General features: G+C 49.5%; 2 protein-coding genes across 4 annotated transcripts; one reads left to right on the forward strand and one right to left on the reverse strand.

Moving 5' to 3' along the window:
* Window positions 1–1,598: 1,598 nt before the first annotated feature.
* Window positions 1,599–21,981, forward strand: LOC108163887 (hormone receptor 4). Its single transcript, XM_033397711.1, is given in 7 exon segments — window positions 1,599–2,424; window positions 12,274–15,259; window positions 15,340–15,488; window positions 16,451–17,920; window positions 17,996–18,117; window positions 18,232–19,378; window positions 19,437–21,981. Coding segments are annotated over 7 exon segments (6,531 nt in total). The 5' UTR covers window positions 1,599–2,399; the 3' UTR covers window positions 20,069–21,981.
* Window positions 21,982–22,302: 321 nt separating this feature from the next.
* On the reverse strand, window positions 22,303–26,663 carry LOC108164599 (putative GPI-anchor transamidase). Of its 3 annotated transcripts, none has more exons than XR_004474938.1 (6): window positions 26,014–26,663; window positions 25,837–25,954; window positions 25,653–25,763; window positions 25,427–25,587; window positions 25,171–25,365; window positions 22,303–22,646 (listed from the first exon to the last, which is right to left on the reverse strand). XR_004474938.1 is itself a non-coding variant. In XM_033399480.1 (6 exons), exons 1-5 carry the CDS (start codon window positions 26,595–26,597, stop codon window positions 25,272–25,274), a joined length of 1,068 nt encoding a protein of 355 aa, XP_033255371.1. In that variant the 5' UTR covers window positions 26,598–26,663; the 3' UTR covers window positions 22,303–22,640; window position 25,271. The 3 variants fall into 3 exon arrangements, 2 of the variants coding, with proteins under 2 accessions (XP_033255371.1, XP_017155937.1); XM_033399480.1 differs by having other exon boundaries at window positions 22,303–22,640; window positions 25,271–25,365; XM_017300448.2 differs by having other exon boundaries at window positions 25,271–25,365.
* Between the last annotated feature and the right edge of the window lie 173 nt (window positions 26,664–26,836).

A 26,836-nucleotide genomic window follows, 5' to 3' on the forward strand; every position in this document is an offset into this window, starting at 1 on the left:
CTTTCGATCTACGTATACGAAACCATGGTACCTATGGGATGGTATGGTATGGTATGGTATTGTAGAGGAATCTTCAATCTTTCGCTGCCAAAACTTCAGGCTATTTCCTGCATATGTGTAGACTTATTTGAGTTTTAGAATATTTTAATATTTGTATATGTTCTAATCGATATTTTGAGTGGCTTTTGTTCGTTTCCTTGGCCTTGGCTTTTCCAGTAGGTAGCACGTATACGTAATTTGCGTAGAGTTTCGAAATCCTGACCTATGCAAATCTATATGGCATTACTGAATCGACATTCAAGTGATGTTGGGGATACTTCCACTATTCGCCACCCAGAATATAACATATAATTGCTGCTGATCGGAATCAACAGCATACAACTTTCAGAATCGTAGAATAATCGCAATCATGAGTCCTTTGGCTCTCCACTGGGTTTCTGCTTGTGCCCGTTCGCTTATGGGACATTTTGTGCGGTGAACAGGGGTACTAGAACGGATCGCGTATAATCATCGAAACACACACAGAAAGGACGATCGGCTGATGCCTTTCCTTCTAGTTTACTCCTCTGCATATGGCCATATGGTGACCATAACGACTAGAGGCGGGAGGTCCCCACTGCCACCCACTGCCCACTTGGCGGTGAGGGGTCGCACCGGCCCCGAGTCGATTCCTGAAAAAAAAGAAACAAAAAAACAGAAATGCACGAAAAGTGCACGCAACGCGCGAATGCCAAGCAAATAAACAAACAAAACTGCATGTGCACATGTATATATGTATGTATGTATGTATGTACAGATACACTCGCACGTACATATGTACGTTTGGCATGTATGTATGTATGTATGTACTCGCATTGTGTGCATGCTTCTATATACTGTTCCAATATCAGCCAAGGATATTCGGCTGCACTAAGTCCACATGACCTTCTAAAGTTGGTTGACTCGGTGGCTGCATGCGTCTGCAACCCCAACCCCTGCCCTGCCCTGCCCTGCCCTGCCCTGCCCAGCCCAGCCCAGCCCCTGTGCTTTTGGGACGGGGTGTTAGCTTTTCTCTTTTTTTTGGGGGTGGGGGGAGGGGGCGTGAAAGGCGGGCGGCATATTTTTTGATTAAGCAACCGCTACTGCAAAAAAACAGGCGCGAGGGCGAGGGAGAGCCTATGATGCAAGCAGACCCACAGCGAGAGAGAGAGAGAGAGAGAGAGAGCTTACAGCGTTCGAGAGAGTGCAGCTGACGGGAGAGAGAGAGAGAGCATTGCTGTTGCAGCGCTGCTACTGCCATGTGCACTTGATGCCAGTTAGAAGCCCCATTCGACAACGTCGTCGGCCAAGAGCAGCGCAGCTGCTGCACCAACATCAACAGCAGCAGCGTTAGAGCAGCAGCAGCAAAAACAAGAACAACAAGAACAACAACAACAACAACAACAAATGGCAGTAAGGAAAACCCACAAAGACGTTGTGCAGCGACTGACTTCGTTTTCGATTTCTGTTTATTTTGCTTTTGCTTTTGCTTCTTCTGCTGCTGCTGCTGCTGCTGCTCTTGTTGCTGCTGCTGCTGCTGCTGCTGCTGCTGCTGCTGGTATCTCTCTCTCTTTGAGTCTCTCCGTGGTCTCTCTCTCTCCCTGCGTGTGTGTGTGTGTTTGTGTGTGTGGTGCTGCTTTGACAATTTTGCTTTGCGGCTGTTTTGGTGGCTGCCAGTTGCACATTTCCGTTATATCCGCCAGACCGCCGTGCAAGAAGCAGCCGCCAGCCACAGCAGCAGCACCGAGCACCGAGCAGCAGCAGCGAGCGAGCGAGCGCGACTAGAACTTGCCATAAATGAAAAGTGCACAACACGGCGTATGAGTAACGTTCGAACAAAAGCCCACGACAATTGTTAAAAACCAAAAAATATAAATCAAAACAGAAAAAAGCTAAAAAAAAAAGGAAAAAAAAAAACAACCAAATTATACCAAAGAGAGGGGCCGACAGACGGGGGAGGGAGCACAAGTGCAGCGCCGTCTGCTGTCCGCTGTCCACTGTCCGCTGCCAACGCTGCCAACGTGCCTCTGCCTGGGCTTTGTTTTGGCTCCAGCCTCGGCTCCAACTTCAGTTCGAATTGTGGCTCGGAGGCGCAGCCCCCGCGCGGCACTGTAACGCAAAAAAGATACAAAATTGGCCAAATACGGAACAACAAATACGGAGAGTAGACGCGGCATGCATTTTTTTCCAGTGTTCTTAAAAGAGAGTGTGCGTGAAGAGATTCAGATCCAGATTCAGGTTGATATCGAGTAAAGTAAAGTGCCAGTGAAGAACCGAAGAAGCGAAGAACGGCAGTGCATCCCACAATCGCGCGCAACCCAAAAGCACAGGCCCCAAGGAGCAGCTCCCCAACGACGTCACGCCAGACTCCAGCTGCAGCGATGCCTGGCCCGGCACTGTGGTCCGGTGAGTACCCCAAGCGCTCTCAGCGATCTCTCTCGCTCAGAGAGAGGAAGAGAGGAAGAGAGGGAGAGAGGGAGAGTACGCTCTCGAGATCGGTCTCTGTGGCACAGCCAAACTGCAAGTTGCATACTCGTACGAGTACGATATTTCCGCATGCCATCTCTCTCTGGCTCTCGCTCTGCTCTGCGATCAGAATCCCAGCCCCCCCCCCTTCCCGCCTTCCCACCACCGAAACGTACAACTTTCACTTTGGCACCAAGCAACATAGAGAGAGAGAGAGACAGCGAGAGCGAGAGAGGGAGAGTGGGAGAGGTAGAGACAAGCTTTGAGCAAAAGGCTTCCTGGCATTACAACTTACAGCAAAGCAAAAACATTTTGCGGGGCAACCCCAAAGCCAACCCTCTGCTGCGGCTCTGCGACGGTGACGGTGACGGCGACGTCTTGATTGCTGCTACTGCGACTCTTGTTGTTGTTGTTGTTGTTTTTGTTGTTGTTGCTCATTATAAAGTCGTAAGCCATTTACGTTATGCATTGCGTATGTGTGTGTGTGTGTGTGTGTGTGTGTGTGTGTGTGTGTGTGTGTGTGTGTGAAGTAAAATGTCAGTGAGCAATAAGGAAATGAAATGTGCGCCAAACAATTATTGCTGTATGCTGTTACTGTTGTTGTTGTTGCTGCTGCTGCTAACAGCATTTGCAATGTGATTTGAAATCGAAAGTGCTTGCGGACAATGGTCAACGAACGAATTGATAGCAACAAAATCGACCGCAACATCACAAGACCGCAAGAAAGGGCCGAAGCTTCTGATACACTCACAGAACCATCGACTCTGGAGTACGACTATGATGTGCCCGAAGTACATTTCACTGATCCCTGCCTCTCGACTGATCATTCCCATAGCAGTGTATATATTCGTATGGATAGGACAGTATATGCATACATATTGTATGTTCCAGTGCAATGCCGATGATGGGAAATAGTCTAGTTTTCTGTAATGTTTCGTCTTCTATAACTTTGAGTTTTGTGAGGGTACAACCCACTAGGGTCCCCGGACCCTAGAGCTGGCAAAGAGTGCCAATTTCTTTTGTCGTATTCGACCATTCCATGGCATTGGCGATTGTCTCCACTGTCCACTGACCGCTCGCTCCACTTGCTCTGCTCTGCTCGGCTCGGCTCGGCTCGGCTCTGCGTTGCGCAATCGCCTTGCCATTGCCCATTGTTAAACTATTGTTGCAATTGTTGCTCTAATTCCAATTAACTTTTACCTCTGCATGCCACCCACACACCCATCCTGCCTCAGGGACTGTCTTTGCGGCGTGATCATAGAACTTTCGATCTGAACTCCCTTTTGGGGCAGCTTACAAGACAGAGAGAGAGCACAGAGTGGGTGAGAGAGGGAGAGGGAGAGAGAGAGTGTGCAGAGTGGGAGAGTAGGAAGCAACAATCTATGGTGCTGCTGCTGCTGCTGCTGCTGCTGCTGCTGCTAGTGTTGCAGCACTCTCCCTCTCGCCAAAGCTCTCCTCCTCCCCCATACGGCATCCTCTCCTTCTTCCTAGCCCCCTCTCGTCATCCAATGCGAGTGCAATGGCAGCTTGTGGCACAGTTTTGACACAAGGCTGTTGGAGGGGGGGCGGCAAGGGGGGATGGATGGATGCAGGGGCAAAATGGGTGGGGAAAAGAAGCTTTTTAGGGGGCAGAAAGAAGCTTTCAGCGAGTGCGCTTCCTCCTTGCCCCCCTCTTGCCTCCCCCGTCTCTGTCTTAGCCGGTCAACGTCCACACAGCACGAACACAGACAAGGAAACATATGCATATGGCCATGCAACATGCATACATACATATGTACATATACATATGTATGTATGTTGCTCTGCTCAAATTCTAATTTGAATGCAATACTTACATATGTGTGTGTGTATGTGGTGCACCATGAGGGGGGGGACAGTGGGGAGGGAGTGCGGAGAGAAGTCTTCTCGGTGATAGAATTTCTCTGTTCTATGTTGGCACATTTCGCCCGTTGCCATTCCAATGAACTCCAGCGGATAGGTGCGGGGGAGGGAGGCAGGCTGGTGGCAGGCAGGCGGGCAGGCAGGCAGTGCAAGGGGCAGTCAAACAAACATGCAACTGTTAGAGCCCCAAGCTGGCGGGAGAGAAAGAGAGAGCTGCTGCCTGGCTGCCTGGCTGCCTGCCTGCCCGAAAGCATAACTATGACGTCGACGTCGTTCGGTTCGGCTAAGTATGTTCGTATGCTCTCGTGCCGATGCCTATGCCTCTGCTTCTGCCTCTGCCTCTGCCTATTCCTCTGTGCTTGTGTGCTTGTGTGTCTGTGTGTTGGTGTTGACGTGCGCTTGCTTTTGTTGTATTTGCTGTGCTTTTTTACTTTTTGTCTATTGGTTTTCATTTTCGTTTGCAGTCAGCGCCGCTGCTCTGCTCGGTGCCGCCAGCTGCGCTGCCGCTGGTCTATGTCTATGTCTATGGCTCTGCTCCACTCTGGCACTGCTCTGCCGAGCTTCTAATGTCTGGCCTGCGCGCCGATCGCTGGCAGCGACTTCGGTAGAAATAGTTTTGATGGAGCTTGGGGAGTACCGCCGGCGATGGGCAGACAGAGAGAGACAGAGAAAGGGAGATAGAGTGAGTGAGTGAGTGGGCCAGGGGGAGTGAGAGTGAGAGAGGGCGAGGGCGAGGGAGAGAGTGTGGGGAGGGGAGTGAGTGTGGCGGCAACGTCTACGCCTGCGCTGGCATAGCTTGGCGCTGTGTCTGTTGCTGCTGTTGCTGTTGCTGGCAGCAGCAACGACGGCAACGACGGCAACGACGACGACGACGACGACCGCGACAGTGGCAGTGGCAGCGCTTTTGTGGCTGCTGCTTTCTTTCGCTCGCTTACTCCTTTCATTTCACTTTATTTCGTTCGCATGCACGCACGTTGGCCGCGGAGAGCAACATCCCAGAGCAACACTAACAACAACAACAACAACAACAACATCAGCCCAGCAACAGCCCAGCAACAGCAACGGCTGCCGCTGTCGTCGTTGTCGTCGTCGTCGTCGCCACACGGAAGAGATTGCAAGCTTCGACTCCGAGCTTCGACTCTGACTCTGACTCCGACTCCGACTTCGACTCCAAACTTAAATCCGAATTCAAATCCGACTCCGGGTCGGACTTGGACGGGTTCCGTTCCGTGTTTAAGTTTTAGTTTCGATTCGATTCGATTTGGCGCCTCAACGGATTGCGTTGCCCGGTCCCAGCAGCGGTAACGGTTCTCGGCTAACGGACACATGTGTATTCCGATCTGATCTCTTCACAAGTTACGGCTACGGTTACGGTTACGGTTACGGTTACGGTTTCGAGATCCCCGGAACAAGAACGTTTTTTGTTTCTGTTGCAAATGCATAAATGGATATACATACAGATATATATATTTTTTTTGGATATTGTAACTGAAGTTTGAAATTGAAACTGAATTCGAATTCGAAATCGAAATCAAAATCGAGAGTTTTATGCGTACTCGTATGTAAAGTATATAGAGGCAAGAGTTGAGCCAAGAGTGGTATGTCCCATTAGTCTGACCCTCGACCCTACCCGACCCGACCCCGAAGACATCCCTACCCCGTCCCCCGCATACACACACACACACACACGCACGGACCCAGAGACAGACACACACACACACACTCACATATCCCATATCCCATATCCAGTCTCATTTCTCAAGGACAAAACGGAAGTGCCCGGCGATCCAGTCCAATTCAAACGGTTCTGTTCCGATCCATTCCAATCCCATTCGATCCATTCCGTTCTGTTCCACATCTATCGATATCGACATCAACATCGATATCGATATCGTTTGTTTGTTTTTTTTTTTTGAGTGGTTTCTGTTTCTCATTGGCAATGGACGCAGACGAAGAAACGGGATAGGACCCAGACCCCAAGCATATCCTATAATCACTTTTTTTATCTGTGTGTTGTTTTTGATTCAACAATAATCGAAGAGCAACGAGAGGGCAGAGGGCAGAGTGCAGTAAAAACCAATAAAAATAATCGGAAACAAAAATCGCAAAGAAAAACATTTACTGCTACTGTGATTCCAAAAAAGATATCGGATATCGGATATCGGACTAGGAATAACGTACTGCGGATAACACATCCACTGGAAGCCCTGGAAGGATGGGCAGCTGGAAGCAGCCGGGAAGCCAGCATGGCCAGAGCAATCGCAACGGTTAACCTGCATCTGCCCACCTGGGATCTAGGATCTAGGATCTACCCACAAGACACCACCAAATGAGCGCCACCAACCAGCCGCTGATCCTCGAGCCGCAGGCCAGTGGGCCGACACCAACTGTTGCTGCTGCTGCTTCCGCCGACGTTGCAACGGAGGACTGTGGCACCCCAGCAGCATCAGCAGCAGCAGCAGAGACGGCGGTTAGCGCAGCCGCAGCTGCAGATGCACTCGACTCGTGCCTCTGCGTGGCTGGGAGTGGTAGTGGAAGTGGGAGCGGCGAGGTCCGGCTAAATGGTCACGAGGATCCGAGGAACCTGGTCAACGGCAGTCGACATGCCGGACACAATCACAGCAACAGCAACATCAACAGCAACAACAACCACAGCAGCAACAGCAACAAAAGCAACAGCCACAACAGCGGCAGCGGCGATGACCACAACAACGATGGAAGCAGCGACAACAACGACATCGATGACCCCTCCGTCAAGGATGTGCTTCTGGACAACAACAAGCTAATCATCATCAAGACGCCGTTGACCAAGACGCTGCTGAAGAAGTGCACCATCAGCAGCAGCAGCAACGGCACACTGCCCCATGCCACACTTAATAACAGCAACAGCAAAAACAATAATAACAACAACGGCAGCGGCAGCGGCAGCGGCACCAACACCAACACCAACAGTGCCCGCAGCAACAGCAACAGCGGCAGTAGCATTAACAGTAACAGTAACAGTAACAGCAACAATAACAGCGCTGTTAGCGGCGCCGTCGACTTGGCAGACGCCTGCGATGATTCCGGTTTGCAAGGCGGAAATAGCAATGAACAAGAAGCGTTTCCGAACGATCACCATCACCACCATTACCACCACCACCATCATCACTACCATCATCATGGCGAGGGCGGCGACAAGGGCAGCGATAATGCCGCAGCCTCCGGTTCGGGTTCTGGTTCTGGCTCGGGCTCGGGCTCGGGCTCGGGCTCTGCATCTCCGGCGGAGCTGTCGATGGTCAAAACCGAGCAGCAGCAGCCGGAGAATGACTCTACGACAGCAACATCTATTTCACCAACAGCAGCAGCAACAACATCGGCAATAGCAACAACAACAACATCAGCAGCAGCAGCAACAGCAACACCAACAGCAGCCACACCATCCGCAGTGACACCAACAGCTTCTCCATCTTTGGTCATGAATGCGTGCCATCCGAGCAAGTGCAACAAGTGCAATTCCCACAATAACAACAGCAACAGCAACAACAATAATAATACAATAAGCAGCAACAACAACAACAATAATAATAATAATAATAATAATAATAGCAGCAGCAACAGCATCAATAATAATAATAACAATAATAGCAACAACAACAACAATATTCATTACAACAATTACAATAACTATTATAAGAAAAAGTCTCGTATGCCGCCCATTTGCCGTTAGTATTGTTTTACCATATATTGTACAATATTCTTTCTTCGCATCATCCCACACCCGTAATCATAAAGCGTATGGTGATCTGATCCCTCTTGAACCACCCAACCACCCAACCACCCAGCCACTCAGTCGCCCAACCAACCACCCCCTCACTCGCCCACACCCTCAAGCACAGCCTCTCATCTAATTCCCTCTACCCTCTACCACAAAATTCTAGTCAAACAAATCAAACAGAACAAAATAAGAAAACAAACCCGAAAATTGATCAAAATTTCAAAATCCAAAAGTGAAAAAAAAAAAACGTGAACAAATTGGCAACCACAACCACCCCCCGCACCACCACCACCACAACCACCACCCTGTAGGAAATGCATGTGGCCTGGACCCTGCCCTGCCCCAAGGCAGCGGCCAGCGGCAGTCTAGATGCTTCCTGAACCTGCAGTCACAATAATACCAAAAACAAAAACAGAAACAAAAACAAAACAAAAAACAAGAAACCAAAACACACACACAACAAGCAAAGGCAAAAGCAAAAGCAAAAGCAAAAGCAGCAGCAACACACAAATGCAAAAGAAAAGAAACACCAACAAGAAAACAAAACCAATCGGCAAAGAAGAGAATTTTTTGTTTTTATCCAAATTTGAGAAATTGGCAAAGACAAGAACAAACCAAATTACAATGACATCCATAGGTAATTTTGTGACTACAATATATCCCAAAACCAAAAGAATACCACTAACCGTAGACATACCACACGCCAGACCCCCAATCCCCCCTTCCCCCCTTACTGCTAAGAGTTTCAGAGATGGAAGTGGGGCAAGAGAGCCGCTTAGGAGTCTGATAATTGTAATTAAATTGAATTTTCATTGGACTCTCCCTAAGCCCGCTTTCCCAGTTCCATCTATGGAATATCGACTAAATATACTATCTAACAACTAAGCAAAGCAAATATTTATTAAAAACTTATTGTCTGCCATATATGTATACACACACAATACTCGTATATGCAATAGGAGTACTCCAATTGAATGCATATCGAAAGTTCACGAACTACTTGATACTCGTGCGTTTTGAATCGGGGCATTCCTCCCCCCCTTGAACATTATTATCTCATCATTTCTCTCGTACTCGGAATACTCCGATAGGGGGCACAATTTCCCATAAAGAAACGGATTTATGGTAGCCATTGTGGGTTTATTTCTGTCGTTCTTAACTTTCTTTTTACCAATGCACTTGAAACTTTTGTGATGTGATCCCAGAGACCAGAACAGAACTTTGTACCATATGTACATATATTGTACACTGCCTGTCTGCCTCCCTGCCTGCTTGCCTGCCTTATAAGAATGCAGTTTCTGTTGATCTGTGGATCTTCAGCTGGAACAGGTACACAACAAAGATTGTACGGGGGAATATCCATATCTACATATATCTGTTTTCCATATGCATGTCTCCAAATACACACAGATACAGATACAGATACAGATACAGATACATATAACATGTATATGTGGGCTCCACGCGCCTACACTGACGAAAGATATACATAGAGAGGCACGCATGGTTTTATTGTTTAGAATAATCTTGCGCTTGATAATGAAAATAGGTCAAATTTTAAAAATACACACACAAACGACATTGTAGTCGTTCCCCAGTCGTCGGTCGTCGGTCGTCATCGACTGAGCCGACGCGTTCGGGCAGACAGACAGACAGACAGACAGAGAGAGAGAGAGAGAGCCGAGTGCCGAGTGCCGATCGCCGTTCGTGTGTGGGGGGCATTTGGAGCCGAAGTTCTGAGTGTGCGTGAAGAAATCGCCATTAGATAGATACACGCGCAATGCGCACACAGGCACGCACCCGTACGGGAGACGGGAGGCGGGACGGGAGAGAGATGGAAATGTCGTTGCTGGGCCAACGCACCAGTGACCGACCAAAGCGACCGGAGTGTGTGCGTCGGTGAGTGTGAGACTGGGAGGGACAGAATTTCTGTACAAGTGCCACACCAACTCCGACTCCTAATCCAGCTCCAGATCGAACTCCAGATCGTTGTGTTATAATCTCTGGATCGCTGCGTTCCCTGATATCAGACGAAGAGGCTCGACCCCTTGGCTGGGAACTGGCCCAGACCGATCAAGTGCCGATCTCTCAAGTTGATTTGCGCGGCGAATCGGAGTCGGCGAATCTTGTCCTAACCAGTTCTGCACTTGGAAGCTCGCGCTTTGTCCGATCCGTCACCTGTTCGGGCCCCAACCATCATCATCTGTTCTTTTTTATGTTTTTTGTTTTGGATCTGTATCTGTGCGCTCTGTGGAAGGGAAGTAAATGCAAATTTATGTTATTTGTTTATATTCCATCAACATCGCACAGAAACCACAAAATAGAAACTTCCGCAACAAATAAAAATGCGAACTTATGCATATGCATGTGATCTGCATGAAAGATTGATATGGATGTGGATATGGTTTCGAGAGGCTTCGCCCTCTTTGGGCGCCTTACAAGGATCAGGGAAAATATCATACAATTAAAGGAATTTCTATGAGTAGCTGGGGATATTGTTGCACTTGTTTCAATTTCTACCTGTAATATTATAGATTGTCCGTTCCTGGTTTTAACTTGGATAGAACTCCACACAATCGTTACTTTTGGCTCAGGTCCACAGCTAGAAACAGGACGAAGAAAAGAGCCAGAAATATACGAGTATGTTTTAAAAATGACCTCTATTAAATCCGATATGGAATCTCATCATTTGGGAATATCTTCGCTCGAGGCGAATGATCGCTGTTCGTGCCATTGTGTCCGTTCACTTATGCGTCATTTGTGCAGCGCACCTTTGAGAGAGATCATTGAATAATATTAATATCAGATATAACGAGGGGGAACGTTGTGAGTTGCTGCGGACACCGCAACTCTACGGTTATACCCGATACTAAGTCAGTATGGCTCTCCTCCGGCAGACGCCGCTAATATTAAACGACACGACAAAGAGTGCGTGCGAGAGAGACAAAAATGATCCGATCTAAACCAGATTCAGCAATCTGATAGATATGGTCATTATCTATGATTCTGCGTTTTTAGTTTTCTCGAATGTGCAATATTGTGGATGCAACAGATTTTCGTCTTTTGTGTGGGCGGAAGGGGGTGGGGCGAAATTTTGAGATACACGTTTTATAGTAAGATCTAACAGGAGTGCGGATACCAAATTTGGTTACTCTAGCCTTAATAGTCTCTGAGATTTTTGAATATCCCCAGATTTTCGTCCTTTGCGGGGGCGGAAGGGGGTGTGGCGAAATTTTGAAACAAACTCGTCTCGGTCCGATATATTAGGAGTGTGGATACCAAATTTGGTTGCTCTAGCTTTTGTAGTCTCTGAGATCTAGGCGCTAATGTTTTACTCTAAGCAAAGCCGCCTATGCTACGTGAGTGTTAGAGAGAGACAGGGCGAGAAAAAATGATATTGTTTTCTTGATGCTGGCTATAATAATAATACGATCCAATTCAGATTCCGCAGTCTTAAAGATATGGTCATTCTCTACAATTCTACGCTTTTGGTTTTCACATATCTTTAAAATTTTGGATGCCACAGATTTTCGTCCTTTGTGGGGGCGGAAGTGGGCGGGGCGAAGTTTTGAAATATTTTTGTAGCAGTGACATATCACAGAAGTCTGGATCCAAAACATCGTTGCTCTAGCTCTTATAGTCTTTGAGCACTAGGCGCTGAAGGGGACGGACAGACAGACAGGGCTCAATCGACTCGGCTATTGATGCTGATCAAGCATATATATACTTTATGGGGTCGGAAACGATTCCTTCTGGACGTTACACACATCCACTTTTACCACAAATCTAATATACCCCAATACTCATTTTGAGTATCGGGTATAAACAAGAGAGATGGGATTGGAGGATGCGTTTTCTACGTTTTAATATATAACATAGAATTGATTTAAACACAACCTTGGAGTAAAGTTATATACATTCCTATATGTACATAAATGCATATGATTATACGATCCAATATCGGTCCAATCGGGACCGGGCCTCCAGTGGAATCTCCCCCTAGCCTAAGCCTAAGTGTAAGCCTAAGTCTGGTGCTCCAGAGCCCAGAGTCCAGACCCTGAACCGATCTCAGCTTGAGTCCCCAACTAATTTCGTGTCTTCTCTTCCCATTTCCGCCCTCCTTTCCCCCGCCGCCATCGAACACCGAACAGGAATTATGACACTGAGCCGTGGCCCGTACAGCGAGCTCGATAAAATGAGCCTTTTTCAAGACCTCAAACTCAAACGCCGGAAAATCGATTCGAGATGCAGCAGTGACGGAGAGTCCATTGCGGACACATCGACCTCGTCGCCGGACCTCCTGGCGCCGATGTCCCCGAAGCTCTGCGACAGCGGCTCAGCCGGCGCGCTTCCCCTAGCCCTGCCGCTGCCACTGCCGCTGCCACTGAGCCTTCCGCTGCCCATGGCCCTGCCCCTGCCCCTGCCACTCACGACGTCGGCCTCGGCCGCGTCGGTGGCGGTGTCCGTGTCCCTGGCAGCGGCGTCAGCGTCAGCGGGAGCGGGAACGGGAACGGGATCTGGAGGCGGAGGCGGAACAACAGCGGCATCGGCAGCTCACTCCGTGTCCACGTCCATATCGGCGGTGGCTTCCTCCTCCACATCATCGCTGTCGTCGACGTCCTCCTCCTCCGCCACATCTTCGTCATCCTCGCTGTCCGCCTCCTGCCCCAGCAGCAGCACCATCACCATCACATCCAAGGCCGGCCAGGCAGCCGGCTCCGGAGCAAGTATCAAAAAGGAGCACTCAGAGATTCACTCCTCCAGCAGCGCGGTGACGACGGCGGCCGCCTCCTCGGCGATGTCACCGCCGCCTACGGAGCACCAGGCGCGATCCAGCAGCCCGCCCTCGTCGGAAGCGGGGGGCACTGCAGGAGCACCCAGCGGAGGATCAGCCAACGGAGGGGGCGCTGGGACGCGGGCCACCCCAACGCCGCCGCATAACAACGGGGGCGGGGCATCCAGTTCGAGCAATGGCGGTGGCAGCAGTCGTGCCTCGCCCGACTCCCTGGAGGAGAAGCCCTCGACGACAACGGGACAGCGCCCCCACACCGGACCCACCAACGGTGTCCTCTCGTCCTCCACCTCCACTTTCTCCTCCGGCACCGCCACCGCCTCCTCAGCCAGCAGCAAGCAGAGCCCGGGCGAGGTCAATCTGAGCGTGATCCGATCCGTCAAGGAGGAGCGCCTGCTCACCGTCTCCACCAAGATGCTCGCCTTCCATCAGCAGCGGGAGCGCGAGAGGGAGCAGGAGAGCAAGGCGGCAGCGACAGCAGCGACAGCGGCGGCTGCGGCTGCGGCGGCAGCGGCCGGGCATGTGACGGTGCTGGTCACCCCGTCACGAATCAAGTCGGAGCCACCGCCACCTGGTTCCCCCTCCTCCACCTCCAATACACAACGAGAGCGGGAGCGGGAGAGGGAGAGGGAGAGGGAACGAGACAGGGATCGAGACAGAGACAGAGAACGGGAGCGAGAGCGAGAGCGGGATAGAGACCGGGATCGGGATCGGGATCGCGAATCTTCCTCGTCAATCAGCTCCTCCCAGCAGCATTTGAGCCGGGCCAGTCCGCCCCTGGGCGTGGGTCAGCTCTCCCACGGACCGCTGAGCGGCAGCGGGCACGGGCTGTCCACGGCCATCGTCCAGACGCACCACCTGCACCAGCAACTGACACAGCCGCTGACCCTGCGGAAGAACAGCCCGCCAATGGAGCTGCAGCTGGGCCAGAGTCCGCAGCACCTGCTCAGCCAGTCCATGCAGCACCTCACCCAGCAGCAACAGCTCCACCTGCATCACCTACTCGGCCAGCAACAGCAGCAGCAGCAATCGCCCCACCAGCAGCAGCAGCAGCAGCACTCGCCCCACTCCCTGGTGCGGGTGAAGAAGGAGCCGAATGCGGGAACACACACGGGAACACAGCGGCACCTCTCGCCGCACCATCAGCAGCAGTCGCCGCACATGCAGCACCACCAGCAGCAGCAGCAGCAACAGCAGCACCACCAGCAGCAGCAGCAGAGAGAGCCGCCACCGCAGGCGCTGGCACTGATGCATTCGTCGCTCTCCCTGCGCCACCCCAACCGGGACGCGGCTATCCTCTTCCGGGTGAAGAGCGAGGTGCACCAGCAGGTGGCAGTGGGCCTGCCCCATCTAATGCAGTCCGCGGGCGGAGCAGCAGCGGCCGCGGCGGTGGCCGCCCAAAGGATGGTCTGCTTCAGCAACGCGCGAATCAATGGCGTTAAGCCGGAGGTGATTGGCGGCCCCCTGGGAAACCTGCGTCCCGTTGGTGGTGGCGTGGGCGGAGTGGGAGGCAATGGCGGCTCGGTACAGTGCCCGTCGCCGCACCCCTCGTCGTCGTCCTCCTCGTCGCAGCTGTCCCCCCAGACGCCCTCGCAGACGCCGCCGCGCGGCACGCCTACCGTCATCATGGGTGAGAGCTGTGGCGTCCGGACCATGGTCTGGGGCTACGAGCCCCCGCCACCCTCATCTGGCCAAGGACCGCCCCACTCCCATCCGCATCCACATCCGCAGCAACAGCAGCAGCAGCAACAGTCGCCCCACCAGCAACAGCAGCAGCAGCAGCAGCAGCAACAACAGCAGCAACAGCAGCAGCATCAACAGCAGCAGCAGCAGCAGGGCGGCGTGGTCAGTCAGGTGCAGCACTGCCTCCAGGCGGCACTGCCGTCGCCCTCCGCAGGTTCCATCACACCCTCCCACTCGTCCGGCGGCGGTGGATCGGGTAGCGGATCTTTGACCCCGTCGGGGTCGTCGAGCGCGGGGCCGCAGAACAACGAGGAGGCGGCCCAGCTGCTCCTCTCCCTCGGACAGAGCCGCATCCAGGACATGCGGTCGCGCCCCCATCCTTTCCGCACCCCTCACGCCCTCAATATGGAGCGGCTGTGGGCGGGCGACTACTCGCAGCTGCCGCCCGGACAGCTCCAGGCGCTGAACCTCAGCGCCCAGCAGCAGTGGGGCAGCTCCAACTCGTCCGGCGTGGGCGGAGTGGGTGCGGGTGGAGCCGGCGGCCGAGGCGGGGGCCTCGACGCGCCGCACGAGCCCACGGACGAGGACGAACAGCCTCTGGTTTGCATGATCTGCGAGGACAAGGCCACTGGCCTGCACTACGGCATCATCACCTGCGAGGGGTAAGTTTTTGCCCACGCCTAGGAGATGGCAGCACTCCCACCAGAGACTAATCCACCCTCCCCATACTTTTAATCCACAGCTGCAAGGGCTTCTTCAAGCGCACGGTGCAGAACCGACGCGTCTACACCTGCGTGGCGGACGGCACCTGCGAAATAACCAAAGCACAGCGCAACCGTTGTCAGTATTGTCGATTTAAGAAATGCATTGAGCAGGGCATGGTGCTGCAGGGTGAGTACTATCCGCTTCCATCCGATCTTCCCCACTCAAAAGAGAACCTTAAGAGATATTCAATATTCAGACCATATCCCCAAAGTATGTGTAAGTCCGAACTTTATCTTATTATTATCCCAGTAACTGCCACTCGTATGTGGATGGATTTTATAGTATGTGTAGGTTTATCCTGTGTATGGAGGGGGCACTCTTGCTGCCCCCAAATGTTGAGAAGTCCTTCTATAGATAGACACTTGGGAATTGCTCCGGTGTGTTCTGCTCCAGTTCACAGAATCTACAGGTTTCTAGCCCTACCTGTTTCAATTTGTGGAGACACAAATTTCCTAATTCAAGCCTGTTCTCCTTGCCAGCCTTTGGCTTGAGATTCTCTTTTCCCTCCCATTTCCCGATAATATCCGATAACCTGGACCGATTTATGTCCTGTTCACATCTTTCTTGGCTTTCTTTCTTTTGCTTTCGTTCGAGACATAGCTCGAACAGTTTTGATTTGATCGTGATTCCATCCGTGATCCCATCCGTGATCCCATCCATGATCCCATCCGTGTACTGGCTCTCCGATGCGGCTGTTGCGCGATTCAGAGCATTTCATTTGAAACTCGACGACAGCTGCTTCACTATTGATTCTGTGTAAAAATGTGCCAGAAGCGAACGAACACGTTCATTTGTCGATCGATTCGGGACTTGTGTCTTAGGTAATATCTTACTATATCTTAATCTCTGGTCTGAGTCGACTTGTGCCGCACAATCGAAGCTGGTGTCAAATATTATCCAATGCAGATAAATACTTAGATCTGTGGATTGGTCAGTCGCAGAAAGAAGAATCATAGTACCCTATTCCCTAGGACATCCTGAAGGGAACTTTTGCCATCTGTCTGGAAGGAACACTGGCCCCACTCCTTCCGCCTTCCTGTTTTCGCCTGTGTTTTGCTAATCTTTGTCTACTCTCTCCTCTGCGGCAGCCGTTCGGGAGGACCGCATGCCAGGCGGACGCAACAGCGGCGCCGTCTACAACCTGTACAAGGTCAAGTACAAGAAGCACAAGAAGACGAATCAGAAGCAGCAGCAGCAGCAGGCCGCCCAGCAGCAACAGCAGCAACAGCAACAGCAGCAGCAGCACCAGCAGCAGCAGCAGATGCACTCGCCCATCCACCATCACCACCAGCACCAGCAACATCAGCAGCATCAGCAGCACCACCAGCAGCACCACCACAACCAGCATCAGCAGCAATTGCAGGCCCAGCTCTCGCCCCACCACCTGCTCTCGCCGCAGCAGCAGCAACTGGCAGCCGCCGTGGCAGCCGCGGCCCAGCATCAGCACCAGCAACAGCAGCAGCAGCAACAACAACAACAACAACAACAGCAGCAGCAGCAACAGTCAAAGCTGATGGGCGGCGGCGTGGACATGAAGCCCATGTTCCTGGGGCCCGTGCTTAAGTCGGAGCTGCTTCAAGCGCAGCCGATGCACAGCCCGGCCCAGCAGCAGCAGCAGCAACAGCAGCAGCAATCGTCACCGCATCTGTCCCTTAGCTCGCCCCTGCAGCAGGGGCAGCAGCAGCAGCAAGGACAGGGACAGGGTCAGCAGCACCACAACCACCATCAACATCCCGCTGGGGGCGGTGCAGCCGCACAGCCATCGCTGCCGCCGCACCTGATGAACGGCACCATACTGAAGACGGCCCTGACCAATCCCAGCGAGATAGTGCACCTGCGCCATCGGCTGGACTCGGCGGTGAGCTCGTCCAAGGACAGACAAATCTCGTACGAGCACGCGTTGGCCATGATCCAGACTCTGATCGACTGCGACGCCATGGAGGACATCGCCACGCTGCCGCACTTCAGCGAGTTCCTCGAGGACAAGTCGGAGATCAGCGAGAAGCTGTGCAACATCGGCGACTCGATAGTGCACAAGCTGGTGTCGTGGACGAAGAAGCTGCCCTTCTACCTGGAGATCCCCGTAGAGATCCACACCAAGCTGCTGACCGACAAGTGGCACGAGATCCTCATCCTCACCACGGCCGCCTACCAAGCGCTGCACGGCAAGCGCTCCAGCCAATCCGGAGCGGGATCAGCGGCCACGGGAGCGTCAGCCGGAGCCGGAGCCGGAGTCGGCAATGCCAACAACCATGGAAGTCGTCATGGCTCACCCGCCTCCACGCCGACGCCCACGCAGACCTCAATGTCGATGTCCTCGCCCGCCCAGCCCCTGCACAAGGACGATCCGGAATTCGTGAGCGAGGTCAACTCCCATCTGAGCACCCTGCAGACCTGCCTGACCACGCTGATGGGCCAGCCCATCGCCATGGAGCAGCTGAAGCTGGACGTCGGCCACATGGTGGACAAGATGACCCAGATCACGATCATGTTCCGGCGCATCAAGCTCAAGATGGAGGAGTACGTCTGCCTCAAGGTCTACATTCTCCTGAACAAAGGTACGTGAGCACGTCTTATCCCCCATCCCAAAAGGGTGTTCTCATGCCGTCTCCTCTTGTCCTTGTCCTCCTCAGCAGAAGTGGAACTGGAAAGCATTCAGGAGCGGTATATCCAGGTGCTTCGCTCCTACCTTCAGAACTCGTCGCCCCAGAACCCCCAGGCGAGGCTCAGCGAGCTGCTCTCGCACATACCAGAGGTAGGTCCAACTCCAGAGCTCCAACTCTCTTGATCCCGCTCGATCTCGATGACAAGCATCCACTAATCCTTCCTCCCCAATCTCCCATCTCTTCCCAATCTGTGTCCCCTGTAGATCCAGGCTGCCGCCAGCCTGTTGCTCGAGAGCAAAATGTTCTATGTGCCCTTCGTGCTCAACTCGGCGAGCATAAGGTAGCAGATGCTTGAGCACGGCCTGCTGCCCACCACCAACCACCTTCCAGCACCAGCCCCAGCACCATCTCCGACTTCACGCGGACCACCGGCTGCAGTTACGGAAGCGGTGCAGGAGCGGCAGCAGCAGCAGCAACAGCAGGAGCAGTCAGCAGGAGCAGCGGCAGTGCGGCGCAGGAGCCGGAGCCGGACGACCCAACAGGCTCAGCTGCGGGACCTGCCCAAGATTAAGATCGAAATCGGGATCCCCAGGGAGCAGCAGCAGCAGCAGCCGCAGTTGCAGGGCAGGCCAACATCCACCCCCACGTCAACTTCAACGTCAACGTCCACGTCCATACTGAAGACTTCGCTGCTGAGTGGGGCGGCGGCCACTTTGGCCACCCTCACGGCGGCTGCCGAGCAGATTGCACGATCATCGACCACAGCCAACGACACTGCCATGGACTACTCCCACAGCAACAACAGCAGCAGCAGCGGCAGCGGCAGCTACCACAGCGGCAACAGTTTAGAAGAGAGCAAAAGACTTGAGCATAAACAACTGCAACAACAACCACAGCAGCAGCAACAACAGCAGCAACAGCAACAACAGCATCAATATACATCAATTCTACAAACGGCCTTAATGTCACATCGCCCCATGCCAGCCGCAACATCCTCGGAAATAGCACCAGCAACTGCCACGGCGGTAGCCACGGCATTGACCAAGACCAAGACGATGCCCACGTCACCGACACCTGCCCACGTGCTGAAGACGGCGGTGACATTGGCCAATCTAAGTGAGATTGCCACTGCACGCCAGCAGAAGCAGCAATTGCTGGCGTTGCAACAGCAACAGCAACAGAAACTGCCCAGAAGGATAATCAACTTTACAAGCAACACTGCCACAAAAGGATTGGGAATGGGATTGGGAGCGGTAACAGGAACGGGAACGGGCATGGCGACGTCAGTAACCATACAATTGCCATCTGCAACAACTACAGCCACAGCAACATCAACAGCAACAGCCACGTTGAGCGACAAGCTGGGTCACAGTCAGAGTCACAGTCAGAGCCAAAGTCAGATGGCAAATGGTAAGCAGAAACAATTGTGAGCTTTGCGGTCCATAACATTGTCCAATACTGTTGCCAGATCGAACATCGGCGCGGCTGCTCAACGGCCACTGTAGCAGCCGCACCCGCACGGGAACAACTAGTGACGTAGCAACGGGTGGACTATCAGTAGCTATCCACACTGCCGACATGCACACACAGACCGATGATGAGCTGCCACTTTTGGACAGTGCCATGCCCCAGATAGCTCCTACAGCAACTGCAACTGCAACACCATCATCATCATCATCATCATCACCATCAACAACAACATCAGCATCGACTTCATTATCATCTCGCGCAGCAATGCAGCAACAACAATGGACTGCCGTGTCGACGACGCCAGCAACAGGAATGATGATGACGACGACGACACAACAATCACACGCAACATTAGCACCACCACCAAGAACCACAAGAACCACAACCACAAGAACAACAACAGCAAGAACAACATCCACACCAGCACCACAAAACAATACCAATACCAATACCAATACCAACAGCAACAACAACAACAACAACAAGAATTACAACAATAGTAATAATAATAGGAATGCCACTGCCACAGCCACAGCCACTGCCACGCCCACACGTGGGCCCCAGCGCACGCCCGCGACCTCAGCTTCTGTTACTGTAGTTGTGTTCAAAACAATGTTACCTGATGACTGAATTATTTTAGAATCGTACACGTAGAGCATGTTTTATTATGATTATGATTATCATTATGATTATGATTATGAATACGGTTACGATATGATTACCACTTATGATTATGCTTATGCTTATGACTACGATTATCATTAACTATTAACTATTAGTTGTTAGCTATTATGGATTCATTGATTATGGACTATTATTACTATTACTATAGCTTACTATTGCTACATGCATAATGTAGAGCCTAATGTCTGTCGTGAGGTCTGGTTTTTGTGTAGCCAGCCCATCATCGATCACCCTGTACTATATCCCGCAACGTAAACACACTCACATACATACAAACAAGCATTGATCCTCACTCGCAACCCACACCCACATCCACAGCTACACCCCACACAGAGAGAATCTTCTAACCTAAAAGTGGGGTTCAAGAATTAATCATGTAATCATTTTTTATTGTTTACCCAGCTCTGCGGGGAGGAGGAGACAGAGAAGGAGAGTTAGAAAGATAGAGAGGAGAATTGAGATTGGAGAAGAGTGTTAACATCTATGCATAACGAGTACGATAACGAGTATGTAGCGAGTATGTAACGAGTATGTAATGAATATTTAATGTTTATGTAGCCACAATGCCACACACAGCTATAGCCAAGCATTTAGGATGCGTGCATATGTCAGATAATAATTTTTTTTTTTTAATCTATGTAAAGACTAGAAATATATATATGTATGTATTGTAAAATGGTGAAGCACCGAAAGAAAAGAAAACGAGCGAGCAAGAAAGGTAACGAGAGGTAACGAGAGATGAGAAACCAACCACATAAAGTATAAATAGTAGAGTCCATGTAGCATAGAAACCATCATCCTTGTAAGGCCTTGTGTAGTAGAGAAATTTTTGATGAAGCTGCGGACAACTCCGGGTGGGTGGGCTCTCCACAGGAGTGCAGGATCACACAGTACCACTCAGAGTCGTTCACACACGGGGAGTATAATATGTAATGTTGTTAGTTCCCCTCCCAAACCACTCCGATCCCAAGACCCAGCCCCAGCCCCACCCCAACCCTCCCCTCACATGTTATATACATACATACTAGATATATATATATATATACTATATAATATACTACTATATGTATATGGTTGGGAGTAGATACTGCCACAGCATAATGCATCTTACTTTGACGACCCTCACATTTGCCCGATTATTTATCGTATTGTGTGTGGGGGCGTGGGCAAGGGCGAGGGCGAGCGCGAGCGCGAGGGTGGGTGAAAAGAAGGTGAACAAAAGTGAGAAAGTGGGGTGGCAGAGACACACACATATATACATATATAATACGAGCAGAAAGGAGCACACCCACACACACACACAAACACACACTATACCTATACCTAAGTTAAGAACGCATAATCACGATTTTACATATAGGATATACCAATGTATGCATACAACACCGACCCACACATACACATAAATCTAGCTCTAATTATGCATATTATTTTTTTTTTAATATACATACATACATACCTACATATATACACATCCACACTTATATATGTATATGCATATATATATATACATATGTATTTATATACAGATTTATATATATGTATGTATACTACACATAAATTACGCATAGAGCATACATACAAGAGGAAAATGAATGATGAGAAATGAAAGAAAAACTAAGGAAAAACAAAGAAATGAAGAGCAAAGGATTTTTTGTTAAGACGATTACGCAATTTTAAATCGTAATCGTGTTGTCGTAACCCTATTCGCCTATCGCCCATGGCGATATTGATGCCCGGATTGTTATCGATATCGTCGTACTACGTTTTATTTTGTAAATGTATTAATTTTGTTGATTTTTTTGCTGTCTGTATACATTTTTTTAACAACATTTTTGAATAAATGTAATTCTTAAAAAGTTGTTCTTTTCCATTTACTTTTGTTTTCTTTTGTATCCCTCCTGCCCGGAACCCTGAACCCGGACCACTAAAGCCCGTCCATTGACGACCGCACTTGCTCGCACTGTGTTAGGGATCGACCGACTTCCCACACGATCGTATTGTACATAGAGAGGAGTTATCCCGGTTGCAGGCGAAGAGCCCAGCACTCTGTTAGGAATCGGATATGTATGTATATCCGCTATATATGGTACCTTGTATTGGAACAGTCGATAGAGAGACTGGCCCCAAGAAATTCTCCTCTTTCCCGACAAAATCGTACCCGAATGAAAAATGAAATATACTTTAGTATGTTTGTCTTTCCGATTATTTGGGGAATGCCGATGCTCGTCATATGTACATACAAGGGGAGATCTTACAAATAATAATGCTGCACTATTCTTAGATCTGTTATCCACAGATATCTGCTTCCCATGGTAGTTCCTCCTCAGAGACGCAACTCGACTCAGCACTCGACCGCCCTAAAAAGCATACACCGAAATATGTCTAGAAATTGCTGGGCCAGATGGGCGTGAGTGAGTCAGTCGTGAGTAGTTGATCCAGTGCACTCTCATGCAGATGCAGATGCAGTCCAAGCCATAGTGCTGTTTTTGGTTTGGTTTATTTCATTGGAAGGAACCTGAAACTGAGAGCAAGGAAACGTAGTAGAACAGAGTCTGTTAGAACTGAATTATACATTTTTATTGCGAAGGCCATATTTATTTGGCCATAGCTTGTATAGATAGGAAAACCATAGATTCCCAGATTCCCACACCCGATCAGCCCTCCCTCTATTGATCTACCACTCATTATACAAACTTAAACATAAAGATAAGAAAACGAGAACTTGAACGCGAACGAGAACGATAACGATAACGAGAACGGATAGCGACATCCCAAAACCAAGCTAAAACCAAAACGAAGACGAGAACAAGGAGGCGAAAACCATGATGAGAGAAATGTTAAAAAAAAACAAAAGTAAATGAAATTAAGAAAGAGTCTGACATCAAATTGCCTTCAAACGTTATTTTTGATTTTTTTTTTCCGTAGTGAGTTTTTTTACAAGCAAACAATGAAAACAAAAAAAGAATGAAAAAATCAAATACGAATACGAAATAGCAAATAGCAAGAATATTTAAATAACGTATACATGCATACATATATGTGAATTTTCATAAGCGAATAAATAATACGAGTTCGTACGAGAGCTACGCATACGATATGGCAATACATATAGGAGGGATCTGGCGAGATAGTCGGGCGGGGCAAGCGATTAACATTTTTTGTTGAGTGTAACAGTATAGAGGACAATGGCGGAGGTAAAGAATCTGGAGAGAGATGGAGAGAGGGGGAAATTAAAAAAAAAATAATATAACAAAATGAAATTAGATAAAAGTAAAGAAAACAAAAAACGAGAAAGTGAAAATGAAAACAATATTTTTGCACAGCGTGTTATCGGATAAGTGTTAGACATAAAAACTGTAACTGTAATCGAGATTCGAATCAATCAAAGTGTCGACAGCCTAGGCAGGCCAGTGAGCCGTTTCCTCCAACCTATAACATCATCCATCCTTCCCCATCTCCATTCTATCTAGTAAGCCCTTTCCATCAAGAGACAACCAAGTCCAAATCCAAATCCCCCCCTTCCATTGTCCCCATTTGAATATACAGACTAGAGTCAGATGCCGGATCGCTCCCCCGAAACAGTCTTTGTAAATACATGCATAAGCAGAACGAATCAGAAGAGCAGGGAGAGCAAATTCTGTCTGTTTCTCCCCATCTGGCATCTCGAGATATAACATTAGTTAGCTAATTTTAACGACTTTCACACACACATACACATACAGGTGAACCCGAACTACTCCCAGTCACGGAAAGCACCCAACATAACCAGTGGCAGGCACCAGACGACGCTTATCTAACCAGCTACATATGTATACATATGTATATATAACTGTTGTGCCTGCCCCCACCCACACACACACACGCACTCACACACACACACACTCACACTCACACACAGACGCAGAGACAGACCCCACTTAGCTCCACTCCACTCCAACCCAATCCAACTCAATGGCCCAAGCATTCGGACGCAGACCCGTCCCAAATAGACCCCCACAATGACCCGTGCTCCGTGATCGGATATTTCATGTCCCAATAGTGTTTAGCGACGTGGATGCAATACGAACTTCTTATGGTGCTTAATCTGGATCTTGATCTTGAGGACAACCCCAAGCCTACAACTCAAATTATGGGACTGATGCAATGAAACAAAAACAAAAACCAAAAAAAACACCAAAAAATCGCAAAAAAAACAAACAAAAAACAAAATTAAGAAATAAATATAATTATACATATATAGTACTGGTGTATTGATATGTATGTATAGTATGTGTGCATTCATTTCCGAAGAGAAGTGAAGAGAAAAGAAACGAAACGAAAAAAAGGATAGGTATATGTTTAAAGCAAGCGATAAATGAATTCAATAATAAAATCGAAGTAGATCCTTCCATATGCTAAAAGGGAGTAAAAGGGAGACTCCACGGGGGAGATGGAGTTGGAGATGGTGGAGATCGCTTCTGGCGGCCATTGTTACTCTTTGAATTTGTGAATACCCAAATTAGAAACTTTCAAAACGAAGCAAAGCAAAGCGAAACAAAACAAAACAAAACAAAACGAACCGGAAATTATATATTGTATTGTATTGTACGAGTAGTAGATACTGTTTGTTTTTGTTTTTTTTGTGTGTGGATTTCTAGTTCTATACAAACAAACGCATGGTATGCGGGGGTCCCCGCTTTTTATATAAGTATACAATATGGTTTTTGTTTGTTTTCTGGATTTGATATGAATGTTGACTTGATGGATTGATGGATTGATTGATTGATTGATTAGTGAGCGTTCGATAGTAGATACCAAAATATAATTTAAATGAAACATGATGTAATATGCATAAGAAACACAAACAAGGAAAACGAACCGAGAATGATAATGATAATGAAATGTAATGAAAATGTTAGCAAATATAAAACAGAAAAGCGGAAAAACAGAAAACTAAGACGAAGACGAACAACTAAGCCCATAATTGAGATTTTTAAAGCACGATTCGAGATCACATATAAATTTAATAAATTACACATGTATTAATAATGAAATGATGTATTTACGAATAAATTAATATTATCACATGAGTGATGGATCTGCCTGTTGGGATCTGTCGAATCTGTTGGATCTGCTTGCTGGTCTCCCGATTCGCCCACCACTCACTTTATTTGAAAAATTCGGACGGAAACTGGGGCTCCATTATGATCTTGAACGGCCTCTTGGTCGCAGAAATCTCGTCCGGATCGGCAATAAAATCACTGCAAGAGAGAGACACTCACTGTAATAACTGCACACTGATATTTCTTAGCTTATGCATACCTCTCGTTGGCCAGCGTCACATTGATGCGGTCCGTGGAGACGCGTGTGGGCCGGATGGCGCCAAAGAAGTCCGTTATGGGCACTTTATGGGGATCGCGGCGGTAGAGGTCCTTGCGCACGCCAACAGTTGAGATGCAGACACGCTTGGGGCACACTTGCAGCTGAAATGACAGGCGGGCTTAGGTTTAGCGAAGTGAATAGCTATTCGCAATCCATCCACACTTACGAAATCGCCAATGGTGCGCGTGCTGAACGGCTGTACCTTCTCCAGGAACTCCAGGGCATAGTAGGTATAGCGGTCGATCATGTACACACCAATCGAAGGATCCACATGATGCTGTGAGGTTAGGAGACGAGAGAGTCAGTAGAAGCGTTGTTTTCATACGCATTCTATGCAGGAGAAGGCTTACCGAGAGCGAATCCTGCCCCACCAGGCTGCTGGCCACAGCCAGGACATTGGGCGAATTGAACTTCTCGTATAACGAGGCCGCCTGGCAAGTGTCCACCATGAAGAAGAGCTCATTGTAGCTGCAATCAGTGGAAATATGAATTAACGAATGGTTCAAATGTGTAGCATAGGGTAGCACCGTTTCTTCTCCCACATCTGCTGGATGCCGTCGGCCAACTCCTGGCTGGTTATCTCCTCCGAGTCCTGGAACTTCAGGAAACCATCGCCGCCATGTCCCGTGAGGTAGATGAGAACATTGCTGCCGGCATCGGAGAGCAGCTTCTTAGAGCGCGCCGTACCGTTCTGGGTGCGCCCAGTGAGGAGGCGGACAAAGTTCTCCACGGTCACCTCGTAGCCGCGATAGTCTACCTCCACGTCGTCGCCGTAGACGTTGATATGCTGGTTGGCGTTGTTATAGACCTGGCCGGGACGCGGATTGCGGGCGTTGCAGGCCATATCGTCTGCTATCATTAGGATGATCTGCGAGTCGGGAATGCCGAGGCGCTTCACAGACCGATAGATGGACAGGACGTTGGCTACATGCCGATAATTGAACCAGAACCGGGACGCATCCACCAGCACTGCCCAGTTATTAGTGTGCGTCGATCTCTGCGTGGCATCCACAAAGCCTTCTGGCAGGATGGAAGTGTCTTCATTGCTTTCAGTGCAGCTAATACCGCAGATGCAGAATATATAAACAATAGACACCAGTTTAAGATTCATTTCATTAATGATTTAAACGAATTAGGTGAAAACGCATCTGCGAGAAATGCCAGAAACGTGCTTCGAAAATTCACTAACGCGTGTTATCGATTGTCATAACATAAGCCATAACATATCTCTGTTGCGCTTAACATGCACATCTCTTTGCACTCGGATCTTTTTCTAATAAATTGCTAATAATAATAATAATTTCAATCATATCATTTATGCCTATACTATATTATATAAGCATTGCAGGT

This window comes from Drosophila miranda, chromosome XL (genome assembly GCF_003369915.1).
Source record: "Drosophila miranda strain MSH22 chromosome XL, D.miranda_PacBio2.1, whole genome shotgun sequence".
NCBI classification, from domain to species: domain Eukaryota; kingdom Metazoa; phylum Arthropoda; class Insecta; order Diptera; family Drosophilidae; genus Drosophila; species Drosophila miranda.